We start from the raw sequence: 18,282 nt of genomic DNA, 5'->3' as shown, positions 1-18,282 counted from the left end.
GAAATGAAGGCCAACATAGCATTCGCCTTCTTCATTACCAATTTCACCTGTTCACTAACTTTTAGGTTTCCCTGCACAAGGACACCCAGGTCCCTTTGCCCATCCGAGGTCTGAATTTTCACCCCCTCTGCCTGTTTACTTCCATAGCGAAAATGTACAACTGTACATTTCTCTATGTTAAATCTCATCTGCCATAATTTTGCCCAATCTCCTAATCTGTCTGTATCCTTCTGTAACTTTACGGTTTCCACTACACTTCCTACTCCGCCACCTATCTTGGTGTCATCTGCAAATTTGGCCACAAAACCATTCATACCACCACCCAAATCAATAATATAAATTGCAAACAGCAGCGGCCCCAAGACCGACCCTTGCGGAACACCAGGCAGCCATCCGGAACGGGAACCCAGACAGAAAGTGGGTCATATCCTTAAAGCAGCGCATGATATTCAAATAAAGCCAGTTACTGGTTCACCCTCCTGTGTGTGGACGTATTTCAATTCAGCAATGCTGCCGTCAGCAGACGCCACACCCTTGAAATTATGTGAGGATTCTATGTCCGATACAGTTCCACAAGATTGGCACAGCATCTAACACCAATGAACCATCCTGGCTTCTGGTGCAGTCTGCAGGGAGATTGCACGTTGTGGTTATGACCGTGTCGGGCTCCTCTGGCGTTCTGGCTCCCTTCCACATACCAAAGACATGCTTGATGGAAGTGGCCAATGTAAATTGATGCTGGTGTTTAAGTGAGAGAGAGAATTGACCAGTTGGAGAGAATGAAATTGAATTCACGCAAAGATCGGTAGATGCTGGAAATGCTGAATGAACAATGAGAAGCTGGAGGGACTCAGCAGGCCAGGCAGTGGATAGAGAGAGTCAAGGCTTCATATCTCGATCTGAAACGTTGACTGTCAGTTTCTCTCCATGGATGCATCCTGCCCCCATTGTTTAAAATAGGCTTAATGGTAAATTGATGGTTCAGGTGATCTCAGCGCACTGTGCAACCTGTTTCCTAACACCATGACTGCCTGTGACAATCTGTCATTAGCTGCACAAAAATGCAAAACCTGGTACAACAAACTCAATGCAGATGTCAGGGAAGAAAAACTGCTCTTGTGGCATCTGGTCATCATAGGGTGCCTACATCTGGCTTCCTTTTAAAAAGCTACATATCAGCTTAATTGCACATCACTGAGCAGCAAAAACTAACAGTGCCCTTCTGTTAGAACCTATGATATCTGATGCAAAGCCCATGCAAATCTTTCCAATAGACTCATTAAAGTTTTCCTTCTGGATCCAAAATCCATTCCCCCCCCCCCCCCCCAACTTAACTGCAGGGAACAAATTATTTCTAGTTTAATGATCATATTTCTGAAGAACAATTAACTTACAAGCCCTTTTATTTTAAAAATTCAAGGACAAATTACAACTTTTGTTTACTTGTTCTGGGTCTGAGCTGTGTTCACAACTCTCTGCAGTTTTCCGCAGTTCTCACACCAACCTGTAAATCTCCAGCACAGGATACTTTGTATGGTACATGTGCAAGGGCAGGGGGCGGGTGGGGAGGCGAGGTAGGGAAAAAATGAGATTGCTGTGGTGTGTAGGTTTCCATAGGTTGGCGCAACATCCTGAGCTGAAGGGCCTGTCGTGTAAAATGTTCTACGCTCTAAAACATTCTGAACTGGCAAACTTCAATTTAAACTTAACCATATAACAATTTACAGTACGGAAACAGGCCATATCGGCCCTTCTAGTCCATACCGATTTACGTGAAACTCCACTAGTTCCACCTACCCACTCCCATGCCCATAACTGTCCAACCCCCTCACATCCATGTACTCATCCAACCTCCTCTTAAATGACAGAATTGACCCTGCCCCAACTACCTCTTCCGCAAGGTCATTCCACTCTCTTGAATGAGGAAGCATCCTCTTATATTACTCCTACAGTTTTGTCCCCTAACCCTTAGCTTATGACCTCTTGTTCCAATCTCCCCTACCCTCAGGGGAAAGAGCCTATTCACATCTACTCTATCTATTCCCTTCATAATTTTAAATACCTCTATCAAATCCCCTCTCAACCTTCTACGCTCCAGTGAATAAAGTCCCAGTCTACTCAATCTTACTCTGTATTCAAGATACTGCAACTATGCAGCACGTTAACAGGCCCTTTTGGGTCACAAGCCCATGCCGCACAATTACACCCAATTGACCTACAACCCACCCCCCCCCCCAGAATGTTTTTGAATGGAGGGAGGAAACCAGAGCACCCAACAGAAACCCGTGCAGACAGAGGGAGAAGTCCTTATAGAGAGTGCTGGATTCGAACCCTGGTCGTTGGCGCAGTAACAGCTGGCCCTAACTGCTGTGCTAACCATGCCTTGTCCTCACGTCAATCTTTGCAATGCTTTAGCAACACAGCTAGGAAAATCAATTTCAAACTAAAGTTCGAATGTATTACCAAACTACGTGCATGACATCACACGCAACCTTTTTCCTGCAGGCCAGTAGTATAAAGTGTACTCTAGAAAAAGAAACCTATACAAAATACAGAAATGTAAACAAAGAAAGAAATATAAACAAACTGCAAATACAAAAAAATAATTCAGTAATGAAGATTGTGCAAAGTTGAAGTCCTTAAATAGGTCTCTGATTACACCTGTTTTTGAGGAGTCTGATGGTGGAAGATTAGCAACTGTTCCTAAACCTGGCGGTCGGTACAAGATTTGTAGCTCCCATACCTCTTCCTCTGCTCTTTGGCAAGTGCAGTCATTCACTAAGTGGATGGGAAGAGTTGTTACAGGGACAGGTTAAACAGGTTAGGATGTTATTCGCTGGAGCGTAGAAGAGCGAGGGGAGATTTGATCGAGGTATACAAAATTATGACGGGTATAGACGGAGTAAATGCAAGGAGGCTTTTTTTTCCCTACTGAGGGTAGGTGAGAGACAAACCAGAGGACATGGTTTAAGGGTGAAAGGGGAAAAAGGTTTGGGGGTTGAACATTAGGAGGCACTTCTTCACATGGAGGGTAGTGGGATTGTGGAACGAGCTGCCAGCTGAAATCGTGATCGAGAACATTTGAGAAAATTTGTACAGGTACATGGATGGGAAGGGTATGGAGGGATACGGACAGGTGCAGGTCAGTGAGACGAGACAGAATAATAATTCAGCTCACACGAGAAAGCCCAAAGGGCCTGTTTTCTGTCCAGTAATGTTTTATGGTCTAACTGTATACATTGGTGGTACTCTCAAGGACAAAGAAGCCCAAATAAAGCAATGACTGTAATGTTCACTCCCACTCCAAATCAGTTAAACCCTCCTCAAAAGAGATTATCTGAGCAATTAACACCCATTTCTTATTTGCAAATTGCATAGAGAAATGATTTAACCTGGAAAGATTGTGGCAGAGTTTTTTTTCACGATGAAGTTGTGCTTGTTAGGAATTTGGCCAGGACACCTCCCTGTAAAATTCATCTTCTCCACATCTGTCATGTGGTTAACGAAGCACAAATTACAAACTGAACATTTGCCCTCGTGGTGATGGAACTTGAAAGTTTAGGCTGAAACCTTTGCTGCAAAGTTGGAGCACATCGTGCTGAGACATCAATTAAAGTGTCTCTATTTTCACATCAATGCCTTGAATGGAACCTTAGTTTTCAATGGCAACCTGAACACCGCTGATTACAGTCTTTTTATGGTATACATATAGAAGTTTTTTTTTTGTTGGACTCTTTGCTTCATTAATCAATCCACACTTCACGGTATCAGGAAGCCACCTCGTGATACAGGAGTCTATCGGGGCACCCTGTGGTTTGGGGGTAGCGTGGGGAGGTACGTCCACTAACACAGAAGAGCAGCTCTTTGGTGCTTCTCGACGTGACTCGTTGTTTTATGCCGGAGTTCAGTCGCTTCAAGGGAGGATTCCATTCAGGTCTGATTTAATTCCCAGTTGCAACATATAAGAAAGTAAAGAATGCAAGGAATAGGAGCAGGAGCTGGCCATCTGGCCCGTCGGACCCTCTCCACCATTCAATAAGATCATGGCTGACCTGGAGATTTAAAAATACATTGATGGAGCTGTGAAGTTCCAGCTTTGGTCTTGTGCTCTTTTTTCACCGATGCGAGTTGTCCATAAGACAGTAAGATATATTGGAGGACGTAGGCCATTTAGCCCATCAAGATTTCTCTGCCATTCCATCTCCCACTCAGCCCCACTCCCCTGCCTTCTACCCATCAACCTTTGATACCATGACTATTCAAATACCTATTGCCTTCAACGACTTGACCTCCACAGCCACCCGTGGCAGCAAATTTCAGAGGTTCACTGCTCTCCGGTGAAAGGAATTCCTCCGCATCTCTGTTTTAAATGGGCACCCTTTAACCCTGAGGTTGTACGCTCTTGTCCTAGACTCCCCTACCATGGGAAACAACTTTGTCACGTGCACTCTTTCGAGGCCTTTCAGCTTCTACGAGGTTCCCCCCTCATTCTTCCGAACTCCAAGGAATACAGTCCTTGAGCTGACAAATGTTCTTCGTATGCTAACCCCTTCATTCCAAGAATCATTCTTGTCAATCATCTCTGAACCTTCTTCCACCAGCCCATCCTTTCTTAAATAGCGAGCCCAAAACTCTACCCCATGCTCCAAGTGATTTTGCTGGTCTCTGGCCCACTCGCTGATACCAAATCATTAATTCACTCTTACTGATACACAGACACATAAATATTCATAAATGTGCACACAGAAATATACAAACACACTTATGTACATGCAGACATTCGCAACTGCACATCGCTCAAGCACATGCTCATATACACAAGCACTCACTTAAACATACAGAAATGGACACACATAAATGCAGACTGATATGCAAACACATATCTACACACAGAGAAATGCACACAAAAAAATATGTCAGATGTGAAGCTATAAGGCCCTTTTATAGAAAAAAAAGGCGAATATAAATCAGAGATTCTCCATCTTTGGATCACTGCACTTACCTCTGTAAAAGGTCCAAAGGCGGATGGACAGCTGCAATACGCTCCAGCTTCTATCTGCCTAAGGGGTACACAAAGGTGGAGTGTGGTCACTCCACCTCCTTCACAAAGGAATGTCACTGAAAGCGGCTGGAAAGGGGAGGGCTGATGACATCGTCTGCCCGCGACCCAAGCGTGATTTTTAAAGTGACAACACACGATGCTGGAGAAACTCAGCAGGTCAACAGATTAAAAACACACAATGCTGGACCCATCTGCGAACCCTGCGCTTTCACTTCCCGACGCATGTTTGATGTCATGGTGGCATGGTGTCATGGTCGCCCCGCCTCCCTCAGCTCTGGAAACCGGCTCCCGACTCAGCTCTCTATAAAGGCATCGCAGGATACGCATTATATAGGGCGTCGCCAGAAAAGGTAATATCGACTTTTTTAAAAAAACTTGAGCCGCCTTTAATTTGGGGGTTTCACCATAGAAAGGCCTATGGACCGACGTCAAAAGCATATTTGCTGGATGCATCACAGCACGGTGCGAGAGCTACGCGAGTGCGGCTCAGAACATCACATCATCTTTCCTCGCCTTCGTGGATTCCAACGCCTAGGAAAGGCAGCCATCACACATGGACACCCTTCTCTTCTCCCACACCCCATCGGAGAGGGTGTGAAAACACGCTCCGACAGGCACAGAGGCCATTTCTTCCCCGCAGCCATCGGGCTCGTGAATGAGCCCCACCGCCATGCTCTCATTCGGTGCTAACAGATCGACCCTTTGGCTGAAACTCTTTAAATCGTCGCAGCTGCATGAATGCTAAGAGATCCTCTGTTGAGACTGCTGGCCGACGAACCCTCATCACTGCACCAGGTAATAATGGGTCCAATAAACTTACACAAGCATGCAGCGCACTTTAGGACAAGCTGCCCAGCTGCAGGCTACAGAATGGGGGGGGGGGGGGAAAGCAAGGAGGACATAGAATGACAGCAACAAATAAACACATGATGCAAACCCATGGCCACCCCCAGCCACAAGGCAGCTGATGACATCGCTTCTCTCTGCATTGCACACCCCTGTTCCCAGTGACTTACTTCTTTATGGACTCGCGGCTGGAGTTTTACAAGTTCCTGAACCGGTGCAAGGGGCAAATGTCTTCTTCCTGAATCAAGACCACGGATTGCAGCTTTCACTCCTTCCCACTTTGCCCCCCACCCAACACACTGGAGAAGCTGCGGCTGGCCGGGGGCTGCGATGTGCCAAGCGAAGGAGCCACGCTCTGGGGACAGGAGCGCTGAGACGGGACGGACCTGCCCGCCTCTCTTGATGCTCCGGAGCTCCTCCCTCCCCTCCCCACCCCTCCTCTGGGAGCCAGCGTGTGACAGAGGCTGTGGCAGCTCCCAGTTCCAGCAGTTGCGCACGTCTGGCAGACATGGGTCTCTCAGGGGTAAAACACAGGATACTGTTGGGGGGGGAAACACCCACACACACAAATACTGGAGAAACTCACCAGGTCAAACACTGCCCTCTTTCTATGCAGCAAAGGGGAAGATGCATCACCAAGTTTTTGGGTTTGAGCACCCCCCCACCCCACCAAGAGCTGAATGGCACAAAGGGTCTTCACAGCCTTCCAATTTATTCCATTGGAAACTACTCCCATGGGCGCACAGTTCAAGGGCCGGGGGGCACCCAATTTTGGGACAGAAGGCATAATGCAAATGCAGGGAGAGGTCGGGATCTGGAGCTCGCCACACTCGGAGGGGCGTCCGAAACTGAATCAGGTCCTCCAGTGGAGGTACAGCAGGTCGTCCAGCCGCCTTCCACCTCCGGCAACCCTCGCTCGATCTGGAGCACCATGGCAGGAAAGTGCGCCACACTTCCTCCCTTGGTTAGTGAAAGTCGCCTTCCACAGCTCCACGATTTGTGAGGTTAATTAAATACAGCAAATTGCCCGTCCAAAGAAGACACATGGAAAAATCGGAAATGTTCTCTCATGAGAGAATAACTGGCTGGGCTACACGAATATAGTAGGCCGCTATAATTGCTGCGATAGGATCCACCATTGATTCCAGGGATGAAAGGGTTCTCATATGAGGAGTGTTTGGCCTGCATTTGTTGGAATTTAGGAGACCAAGGGATCTCACTGAAACATTTCAAATGCTGAAAGGCATGGTCCGAGTAGACGTAGAAAGGTGGCTTCCCATGGCGGGAGAGTCGCAGACAAGAAGGGACAACTCCAGGATTGAAGGGCATCTGCTTGGACCAGAGACGCAAAGGAATTGGTTGCCACAGGTGGCTGTGGAGGCCAGGCCTTTGGGTGTTTTAAATTGATAGGTTCTTGTTTAGCTGGGGCATCAAACGTTATGTGGAGAAGGCTAAATAGTGGGGCTGAGTGTGAAAATGGATCAACTCATTTTAAATTTTAATTAAAAAAAAAATTAGACATCCAGCATCAGGCCATTTACATCCCCCTTAACCTACACCCCCGGTACATTGTGAATGGCGGGGAGGGGAAACCAGAGGCCCCGGAGAAAACCAATGAAGAGCAGGAAGAACATACAAACTCTTTACATACTGGGTGGGATTCAAACCTGCATTGCATTAACCGTTCCACCCTGGTCAAATGGCAGGCCTGATGGGCTGAATTGCCTTTTTCTGTGCCTATGTCTTATGGGTTTAACATTGACGGGATGAATGGCTTCTTTCTGTGCCAGAACAATGCAAGAGATTTTGATGGTGTGTGTTTCCAAATTAGCGCAGGAGCAAGCTCCAACTACTATTTCCAGTATCTGCAGTGGCTTGACTTCTCATCACTGAAAAACAATGAAGCCACATGACATCGGTGAACATAAAGAGCATAATATTTCCCAGTCACTGGATTCACATCCAAACATTTGACAAAGCAACAACATACACATGAAATATTCAGTCATGCCAATGTAGGCAGTCTTTAATGTGCAGGGTTTTTGATTTTAATTTTCTCTCACGTCACATATCTTTGGAAATGATACCATTGGTTATTTATCACTTCAGATCTCTGTAGCCGGACTAGAGAAATGTTTGGCTCTTGGCAAATTTCTTCTTGCAATTTTAAATACAAATCAATAGATCTGCAAACTGTTTCAACATCACTAATATATTAAAAAAATGTCCATTTAGAACAAAAATCTATTTACAGTGAAATATCAAGTGGGCAACATTAAATTTGCCACAAATAAGCTGCCGTCCACATTAATATATCTACATGCAAAGGAAGTGTCGTGCAGAAGAGTGGTTATTAACATCAGACCCACTACTTCAGAAACCGGTCCAACTTTTTTTGAATGTTCACAAAAGCATCCTTTCCCATGTAATCCACTTTTCCTTCCTCCCACCTGTGCCGTTCCTGTGCTTGGTCAGGGTCCTCAGGTGTGGCATCAAGCGAGAGCTCCAAGAACGAAGCCATGATATCCTTCTGGAGAGTGGGTGGGGGGGGGGTGGGGGGCGGGGAGGTGGGGAGGAGAGGCAAGTTTACTGATCCGAGAACTGTAAAGGCAGAAGGACGATATCGGGAGACGGAGGGGAGAACGAGGCAGGCGAAGGGATAGAATTGCGCTCGCAAATCGAACCGGCTATAGCCAGAGGTTTGTGGAGACCTTCAGACTGGCTGATGGAAACAAAAATCACATTTCCAAAAATAGTTCAAATGAAAATATTCTCGAGAATGAGATGTTTAAAAAGCCTACTTGGTTTAAGCCGAATTTGAATGCAACGTTTGGCCAGTGTGGAGAAATCCAAGTGTTACTTCTAAATGTATTCCTCACATGCTCTGATTTTCCATGCAATGGCCTTGAAATATTGTAAAAACGCAGAAATGCTGGATGAACTCGGTAGGTCTCACAGCATCGATAAGAGGTAAAGATAGATAATGACATTTAAGGACCTGTGCCCTTTCAGACCTGAAACGTCAGTCATTTCCTTTGGACACTAAGTTTCTCAGTGCTTTTACCACAATCACAGCATCTGCAGACTTGAGTGTTCCACTGGCCTGGAATTCTCTTTCTTGTCAAATTGTGCACAGTACTGTAGGTAAGCTGCAGAGTCACAGTTTTTTTTTGCCCGGATTAGTGGGGGGGGGGGGGGGGGGGTGGAGTCTAAAATGAGAGGTGAAAGATTTAAAAGGGCATGTGGAACATGCTGCCACAGGAACTAGTGGGACAATAACATTGAAAATGACACTTAGATACATGGATGGGAAAGGTGAGAGGGTTATAGGTCAAATGCAGGCAAATGGGACTGGCTTAGGAAGACAGCATGGTTAGTATGGACTGGTTGGGCAGAAGGGTCCATGGCTGCAAAACTGTACAATTTTATGACTGACTTTTGGTGTTTCGTGAAAAGGTAGGACAGAATGAAAAACTCTACAACTTGTCACAGTGTAGTGCCTTCAGATTTTTAAAGTCACTTAAAATAATTAAAGCAGAGGACTTCACTGAAAATAGAGCAAGTCTGATGTTTTTTGTTTGCAACACAGTAGAAGCCGTTTTCATCCATTTAACCCATGCCTCGCAATTACAGCCAGATTAACCTACAACCCCGTACATTTAGGAGTATGGGAGGAAACCAGAGCACCCAGGGAAAACCCAGACAAGCATTGGGAGAAGATACAAACTCGACAGATTCGAGCCTGAGTCACTGGGCTTGTAATAGTGTGTAACACTAGCTGTGCCACCCAGGATGTATTACCATGAGGGCCCTCAGGTTCAGGAGTGGGATTTGAACTCATGATTTTGTGACAATGTTGAGTGTGCACCTACAGACTATGGACTGAAAACTGGCAAGCCAACTGGAAGTAGGTAACAGAGATGGGTCTTTCTCTAGTTGCATTGCGTGATAAAACGGAGTGCAGGTTGTGAGCGCTGGGTCCTGAAACCTTAGCAGCTTAAAATCATAGCACCACCAAGGAACAGGCCCTTCAGCCCAACTTGTACATACCAATCAAGTTGCCCATCTAAGGTCCATAGAACATTACAGCATGAAAACAGGCCCTTCTAATGTGTGCCAAACCATTTTTTTTGCCCAGTCCCGCCGACCTGCAACCTCCATACCTCTCCCATCCATGTACCTGTCCAAATTCTTCTTAAATGTTAAAATTGACCCTGAATTCACTTCTTCAGCTGGCAGCTCATTCCACACTCCCACCACTCTCAGTGTGAAGTTTCCCCTTATGTTCCCCTAAACTCTTCCCCATTCATCCATGTCCTCTGGTTTGTATCTCACCTCTCCTCAGTGGAAAAGCCAACTTGCACTTACCTTGTCTAACCCTTGATAACTTGGTATACCTGTGGTTTTTTTTTTAAATCTACTCTGTTGACAGGGCTTTTGGTCCCTTTATAAAATGAATCAAGTCCAGATAAGCTCCTTTCAGACTTCTCCACACACTTCTCCAATTCATTGTCCCTCAAAAACCTATTCATTTCTCCTCTGATGGGCTTGATTGTCTACTTCTGCCGTCCTTGCTAACAATGCATTCCAGATCATCACCACTCTCTGGATTTTTCTTGTACTTTTTGGCCAACACTTGGGTAGCCACTGTGAGGGACTGTCATTGCATTCCAAGACCCAACATGTTGCTGAGTGCTCACCTGGCAGTGACCAGGTTGTGCACAGTCGCATTCACAGCCACAATGACCTTTCAACTGCAACCTGGCCTCCCCTAAAGAGTGGAAGGAGACAGACCACAGCCATCCATCGGTATAACTGGGAGAAGCTATGGCGTGGGAAATTTCACATTTTGGGACCAGAGCTCATTCTCAGTCACGTAGCACTGACTCTACCATCCGCATATCTCAGGGCACTAGGAATAACTGATCACAGAGGCTCCTCAAAGTCTAAAAAGTGACCGGCGTCATCTCAAGTGGGGGTGATCCTTTTACGAGGGTCTGAAGGCATAATGTTCAAACCCCAGCAAATGGTACAATTTTAGAGTAACGCAGGCAATTACTTCTTGCCCCCTACCATCATTACATTTCTGAGATTCTTTGAAACCTTGCTGTCAAAAAGAACACGCTAGCATAGTAGACAGTCAAAAGGCAACGATCGAACTTTCATATCAGTTGATCATTTGGCTACAAGTTCACCCACTACAGCACACTATTTATAGGAAAGTACGCAGAAAGATAAGAATCATTCAACATTTAGAGTGCCTGTACTTCCTCATTGAAAATGCACACTTATTTTTGTTGTCTCTTCTGACGAGAGCGATGTTTCCTTGTCCAAAAAGAAAAACAATGTGTAAACGTAAATATTAATAAACAAGCTTTCTAATGATCGATTGCAGCTGATTAATTCAAATTCCATTATAATTACAATGGGCTTCATAATTGTTGATTCCCACCCCCCCCCACATCCCAAAACCAGAGGTGGTCTTGCCCTGGATTCGCAAGTGTTCCAGGTACAGGTTGCTCCTTGGCAACCTGGCCTGAGCATGGGCCGTGCACCACCCCATATTGGAGCAGACCCAAAGCATGATCAGTTTTCACTCCATGCTCATCCCTGCAATCCATTTTATGGCCTTTAGTTACAAGTCTATTTTTCTGTCTACGATGTTGCAGTTACAGTAACTCCACTTCAAAGTGCAGGGGAAGTCAATCGACTGTACAACCCTCCTACAGAACGGGTGTATCAGTGCTCAGCCAGGAATGAACCTGTAACAGGTTAGCATAGAGGAGGACAGTTTAGAACCCAATCTCTAGTTAGTTACTAGATCTCTCGAGGCAGGAAATACAGAAGGCCAACTTTATGCATACTTTTTTTTTTACATTCTGGTCAATTACATTAAACCAGTGGTTTTCAAACTTTTTCTTTCCACTCACATACCACCTGAAGTAATCCCTATGCCATCGGTGCTTGTAGAACATTAGCTATAGAATATCTAGTTATGGGAATTATAATGAAGAAACCATCACACAGACTTTGCCAATCAGCTGGGAGAGAGAGTAACCAAGGATATCCCAGACAATCAATTCTCACCCTCTTCTACTGAACCACATTCTAATGCCTGCTTGATCTCTTTAGCTCAATAGTGCTAACTGACTACCAACTGTTAATGCGATCTTTTTCTTCTTCTTTGGCTTGGCTTCGCGGACGAAGATTTATGGAGGGGGTAAAAAGTCCACATCAGCTGCAGGCTCGTTTGTGGCTGACCAGTCCGATGCGGGACAGGCAGACACGATTGCAGCGGTTGCAAGGGAAAATTGGTTGGCTGGGGTTGGGTGTTGGGTTTTTCCTCCTTTGCCTTTTGTCAGTGAGGTGGGCTCTGCGGTCTTCTTCAAAGGAGGCTGCTGCCCGCCAAACTGTGAGGCGCCAAGATGCACGGTTTGAGGCGTTATCAGCCCACTGGCGGTGGTCAATGTGGTAGGCACCAAGAGATTTCTTTAGGCAAATCTAATGCGATCTAAAGGCTGTAATAAACATCCAGCACCTCAGTCCCTGAATGGCATTGTTTCAGTGCTGCAGTTTTGGCCACCATTGTCAACTTCAAGACTCTAAGATTACTATAGCCATTTACATGTGTAAATTGGAAACCAGAGATCAGAATGGGCAGAGAATAGATACTGATGTGTACTATAAAGCAACCCTTCCAGACTTGTTGGTTTTTTGTATACCAGAAGGATGTTCTTAATTATAACTGGGGCATGAGATTAAATGACCAACAACCTATCATTTCCCTGCCTTTAAGAAGAGGATATGCAAAATGTAAAACATAAGCTGTAGCAATTCCTTCAAAGAAATGTTATCCAATTTGTATGCAGGAAAACATCTTAAATATTGTACCCTGTAACTGTGTTCTTCGAATAAGACTGAACAGCCTTAGTGAGGTGACCTTGTTTACCCAACACTACAGACTGCTCATTCCTGCTAGTGCTATTTGAATAAAGTCTGTTTGAATGGTACTGTGGGGCTTGGTTCTATTTTTTGTATCTTGGCAGGAGCTGACTTTAACATGCTCTGTGATTGGTCAGGGATTAATTAAGGTGGTATGTGACTGGAGAAAGAAGGTTGAGAGCCACTGCTCCAGACCCAATTGTTACTGAAATATTTTGCTCGAAAAAATTGTCACTGGCCCATTTCCTTCGGAGTTCTGCGCACAATTAAGTATGATTAAAACAGTGGTTTTCAAACTTTTTTCTTTCCACTCACATCCCGCCTTAAATAATCTCTTAATCATCATAGAGCACCTTTGGCATAGTCTTCATTTGCAGAAGGTTGGGAATGCAGCTCAGGGCATTAAGCAAATCATCTTGTCCTCCGTCAACTCCAGCACCTCCTGCTGCTTTGGGAAAGCAACCAAAATATTAAAAGACTCATCCCACTCCTGGTTATAACCTCTTCTCCCCTTCCTGTTGAGCAGGAGTTTAAGCGAATTTGAAAACCACATTCATCCCAGCGAACACATCAGCAAAATGATGCTGCTCTTGCAATATTTTAACGAAACTCTCCTTTCTCTGCAGCACTACACTTTGCACTTTGGTTCCATTTTTCACTGCTCAAGGGTAGGTTGACTTGCTTGGATAGGACGTAAATTGGGTCAGCCATGATCTTATTGAATGGCGGAGCAGGCTCGATGGGCCATTTTTGGCCTACTCCTGTTCCGACTTCCTATGTTCCTATGTAACATAATTTCTTCATGTCTCAGCAGGCTTGACAGTTTATTTTTGAAAATCAACCCAGTTTCTGAGTGCACTTCCTGTTCCAGGCACATTAGCTGTGGCTCTATGATCATTTGATTCTCTATCACAACTAATGCTGGAGATAGCTCCCACAGCAAAGCACATAGGTACTTTATGCTGTATGATCTGAAACATAACACAGACAGACAGTGAAAAGGCTACTGGCACTGGACAAGCCACAGATCGCTCGCTGTGGTCATTCATAGGTGACACAATTGTCCCAAAGTACCCACACCAAGCAGAATTCAAGAAGGTGCTGAGGGCAAGAAGTGCTCCCACAGGGCCTCGGGCACTGAAGCCTTATGGGATACTAAAAGCAATTGGACATTTCTATTTTGTGACATGACCATAAATAGTATCTGATCTCATCTGTTAAATGTAGACACCCAGGGGACAGTAAATGCTGGAATCTGATGCCAAACCGACAGGGTGGCATGGCTGGCATGGTAGCTAGAGCAGCGCCTTCACAGCACCAGCAATCTGGATAGGGGTTTCAATCCCACGCTGTCTGCAAGGAGTTTGTATGTTCTCTGCGTGTCAGTGTGGGTTTTCCCCGGAGGCTCCGGGTCCCCCCCCCCCCCCCCACTCTCTGAAGCATACCGGGGGGAGTGAAGGTCAACTGGGTGCAAATTGGGCAGCATAGACTCGTGGGCCGAAAGGGCCCGGCATCGTGCTGTAGGTCTAAATTAAGATTGACAATTGGCTGGAGGAATTCAACAGGTAAAGCAGCCTTCAGTGGGAGTAAAAATGGCCAGTGTTTTGAGCTGGAGCACTTCCACTAGTTTTGGCTCAAGGGTCGACCGTTATTTTTGCTTCTTGACACAGTGAGTTCCTCCAGCTGATTGCGTTTGGCTTCAGAATTGGTCAACGCTTCTGAATGCGATATAGATGGTGAGGTACTATTTCTTTCCAACATGTAAAATCTGAAGTGGCATTATATTTCAAATAGCAACCAGGTAGATGAGGTTCGATTTCTGATGCCAGTGGCAGTTTGATATTCACATGTACCATCTCCAGAGTCGACGTACTGGGTACTGCAATAAACGGAGTGCTCTGCTGTCCTATGTGATCCACAAATACCGGCTGCAGGAAACAAGGACAATGAATGAGAAGAATATTCACATTAAGAAGCCAGAAGCAAATACAAAATAACATAACTGCATCCTTAAACATGGTGCAATGACCAGAATCTGGAGCAAAAGATATGCTGGAGAAACAGGAGATCAAGCAACAGGAGCTGATTGTTGACTTCAGGTAGGGAATACCAGAGGTGTACGATCCGGTGATCAACGGAGGATCAGAGGTGGAGAGGGTCAGCAAATGTAAGTCCTTGGGAGTCACCGTCTGTCTCGGAGGATCTTTCCTGCACCCAACACACCAATGGGATTGTGGAGAAAGTAGATCAGCATCTTTACCTCCTCAGGAGTTGACATGGCAAATTTCTATTGACATGTGCAGGAAAGTGTGCTGACCGGCTGCATCATGGTCTGGTATGGAGACACCAATATACTCGAGCAGTGGGTGGTCAGGTGGGGTAGTGTGAAAGGCCATGGACAGACATGTGAGCTAGGGAATGTAACTCAGAATTGAAATGGTTGGCTACGGGGAGATCGCTTTTGAGGTAGACGGAGAGGAGGTGCTGGACGAAGCGATCTCCTAATCTGCGACCGGTCTCTCTGATGTAGAGGCCACAGAGGGTGCACCGGATGCAGTAAATGAGTTCTTTAGAGGTACAGATGAAGTATTGCTTCACCTGAAAGGTCTGTTTGGGACCTCGGACCACGGTGAGGGGGGAGGTGTGGAATTAGGGACTCATTTAAGGATTCTTACTTTTGCACTATTTTTTTCCATTCTGTATTGCAGTTTGGTTACACTTCTTTATTTGTTTACATGTGTACATTGTATAGCTTTTTTGCACTATTAATAAGTGATCATTCTGCCTGGCCTGCAAGAAAATGAATTTTGGGGTGGTACGTGATGCCACACATGTACTCTGGCAATAAATCTGAATCTGTAGGGGGCAGAAGTCTGGATGAAGGGCCTTGACTGGAAACAGACAATTCCTCCCCCATTCCTTTCCCCATCACAGATGCAGCTCAGCCCTGTTGATCTCCTCCAGCAGATTGTGTTATTTTTTAAATACTGCATCTGGAAATTTATCTGGCAGAAGATAGGGTTAAAACGAGCTATGTGGTATCCCAAGCACTTTTCAGTTGATTGAACTTTAGAGTCCAACTCTAGCCCCTTTCACAATTGCCAGTGATCCCAGGAATGGAACGCCAATCGGCCTTTAAAATGGCCAGTTTGAAAGCAAACCCTGATCAACGCCGGCCTCGACCCCCGCCCCAAGTACAATCCCCGGCTTCTACAGACGCTAGCGTTGAGATCAGGCAAGTGTGAAACGGGCATTTGCAGGCACTTCCGATTAAAGGCAGAACAGACCAGACGTCGGGGATAAACCCTTGCAAGTGTGAAAGCGTTCGGTGTCCTGGTTCGGAATGGTCTAGTGTGAAAGGCTAAACCCTCTTTCCTATCCGAAGGTGCTCTACGACACTTTTGTCCTTCTGGCCAGATACAAAGTTCTAAGCAGTAGAGTCTTCATGTTTTTGAACAGCTTTCTTTGATCACAGTTCATGATCTTTTTGGAATGGCAGCTAATGGGATGCATTTCCACAATTAACAGGTCGGGTCCAACAATATCCATTCGGGTTTTATTCAGTAACAGGACCGACATCACAAATTAAGGAAACTGGTGGGAGTAGAGGAACAGCAATTGGTCAGTAACTGGATGGGGTCATAGAGTGGAACCCCGTTATAACGTGATATTTTGGGTCAAAAAAAATCACATCACCAAAGAAGTGGGGTCATGCTAAATCGGGGTTTCAATAAATAATTGTTACAATTGAAATTAACACACCAATTAATTTTTAAGTAAACCTAAAAAATGGCAATTTCGCCAACAGGAAGCAAATAAAATGTGCGACGCTGAACGCGCACAACTCAACCCTCAGCCTCAGCAGCATGTCCAATGACTCGTGCCATTTTATCCCAATTCGCGCTAAATCGGCGATCCTCTGTAGTATAGAAAAAAAACACAAAGGAAAGGTCCCATGCGAACCTCCTCTGATGACCTATGTCCACCTACGGCCTCTTACCTGTTGGCCTGTGCTCTTCCCCCTGCACCTTCCCATCCCCAACCTTTTTACTTGGGCGCCTAGCCGCCTGATTTTTGTTCATATGTTGATGATATGTTGATGATATGTTGTTTCAGGCTCAGGCCTGAAACAGTGGTTACATATCTTTTCCTCCTCTGGACATTGCGGAACCTGCTGAGTTTCTCCAGCACTTTTGTGTATCAGCTACATTTATTGCATCTGCAGACTTTCTTGTTTCACTGCCTCTTGAATAGAACAGGTCCATGAAAAAAACAGGAAAACACACTGTTTCAACATGTCAATCATGAAATTCAGTGCACCAGCAGGACTGAATAAGCCACAGTCTGTAAGGAATTTGTACATCCTCCCTGTGTCTGCGTGGGTTTCTTCCGAGTGCTCCAGTTTCCTCCCACATTCCAAAGATGTACAGGGGTGGTAAGTTCATTGGTCACATGCATGTATTTGTGCAGCGTGGGTTGTGGGTTGGAATGCCCTGTTGCTGGGCTGTGTCTCAAAATTAAATGAAAAAATTAAAATACAGGATAATAGTGTCCACTTCCCTTTTGTACATTCTTGAGGACTCATTACAACATGTATCTCAGAGTAATGGAGATGGATTGCAAAATCCCCCAAACCAATGGTCAGTAAACAACTGCCAATGTTCTCTACCGAGCCAAGCATTTCGATCCTAATCCCAGCATTTGATTCCACTGAGCGCAATAAGTAGTTTACATGCCTGATACCAGATCTCCAAAGTTGACACAGACTGATCTCAAAGCTTTTTATTTAAAAAAATCTCACAGGAATCTCTGTTCAAAAATCAAGTGGGAGCATTTGGAATGACACTCGGGAGACTTCAGGTCCATGCATTGGGAGCACAAATTGAATGGTGCTCCATGAACCAAGCAATAAAAGCAACTGCGCCATTAAGCACCTTCACATACAGAAGAGATGGAAGGTCCCAGCGTTCAGAGATGGAACACTTCATCCTCAATCCTCAGGAACTGTTCAAGATGACGGAAAGAGTAAATAAAGGAACCTGAAGCTTATATCGTGCGACATGAGTAGAAAAGGTGACCGAATTCCGAGCAGGTACGCACTCCTTAAGGCAGAGATTTGGACTTCTGCACAGTGGTGTGGATAATTATCAGATCAGTAATTTATGTGTAAATGCGAGTTACTGCAGAGCTGGTGACAATCACAAGTCCTTGCACCAACCGGAACAATGCCACAGTTCTGCACGTTAATTTCAACTCTCCAAATTGACCCTGGAATCAGAAGGAACTTAAATGGTCTCTGGGACCATTGTAGAAGAAAAAGAATGACAAATTAAGCTCAAGTGCGGGTTTTACTTTTAACCTTCTCTATCTTACAAGCACATTGAGAATGCCCATGGCTGAATTGCCTCTTTAATAAAGCTAATTCAATAGAC

General features: G+C 45.3%; 2 protein-coding genes across 20 annotated transcripts in view; both read right to left on the bottom strand.

Moving 5' to 3' along the window:
- The window catches only part of LOC138739625 (arylsulfatase H-like), a 41,997-nt gene extending 35,746 nt beyond the window's left edge, over positions 1-6,251 (bottom strand). For 2 of the 3 annotated variants that reach the window (XM_069892050.1, XM_069892051.1), the window contains exon 1: positions 6,079-6,251. The gene's annotated coding sequence lies outside the window, so the exon portion shown is untranslated. The remainder of the gene's footprint in view (positions 1-6,078) is intronic. The other variant, XM_069892052.1, reaches the window with a different exon arrangement.
- Positions 6,252-7,908: 1,657 nt separating this feature from the next.
- gyg2 (glycogenin 2) overlaps positions 7,909-18,282 on the bottom strand; it is a 118,875-nt gene continuing 108,501 nt past the window's right edge. For 7 of the 17 annotated variants that reach the window (XM_069892031.1, XM_069892038.1, XM_069892037.1 and 4 more), the window contains 3 exons: positions 14,724-14,778; positions 13,204-13,298; positions 7,909-8,438 (listed from right to left, as the gene is read on the bottom strand). In XM_069892031.1, coding sequence (XP_069748132.1) covers positions 8,277-8,438; positions 13,204-13,298; positions 14,724-14,778 — 312 coding nt within the window. In that variant the 3' untranslated portion in view covers positions 7,909-8,276. Of the gene's footprint in view, positions 8,439-13,203; positions 13,299-14,697; positions 14,779-18,282 lie in introns of all 17 variants that reach the window. The other 10 variants (XM_069892034.1, XM_069892039.1, XM_069892035.1 and 7 more) reach the window with 8 other exon arrangements.

Source organism: Narcine bancroftii, chromosome 7 (genome assembly GCF_036971445.1).
Source record: "Narcine bancroftii isolate sNarBan1 chromosome 7, sNarBan1.hap1, whole genome shotgun sequence".
NCBI classification, from domain to species: domain Eukaryota; kingdom Metazoa; phylum Chordata; class Chondrichthyes; order Torpediniformes; family Narcinidae; genus Narcine; species Narcine bancroftii.
Note: the sequence above shows the minus strand (reverse complement) of the source record. Positions and strands in the feature narration are given on the sequence as shown.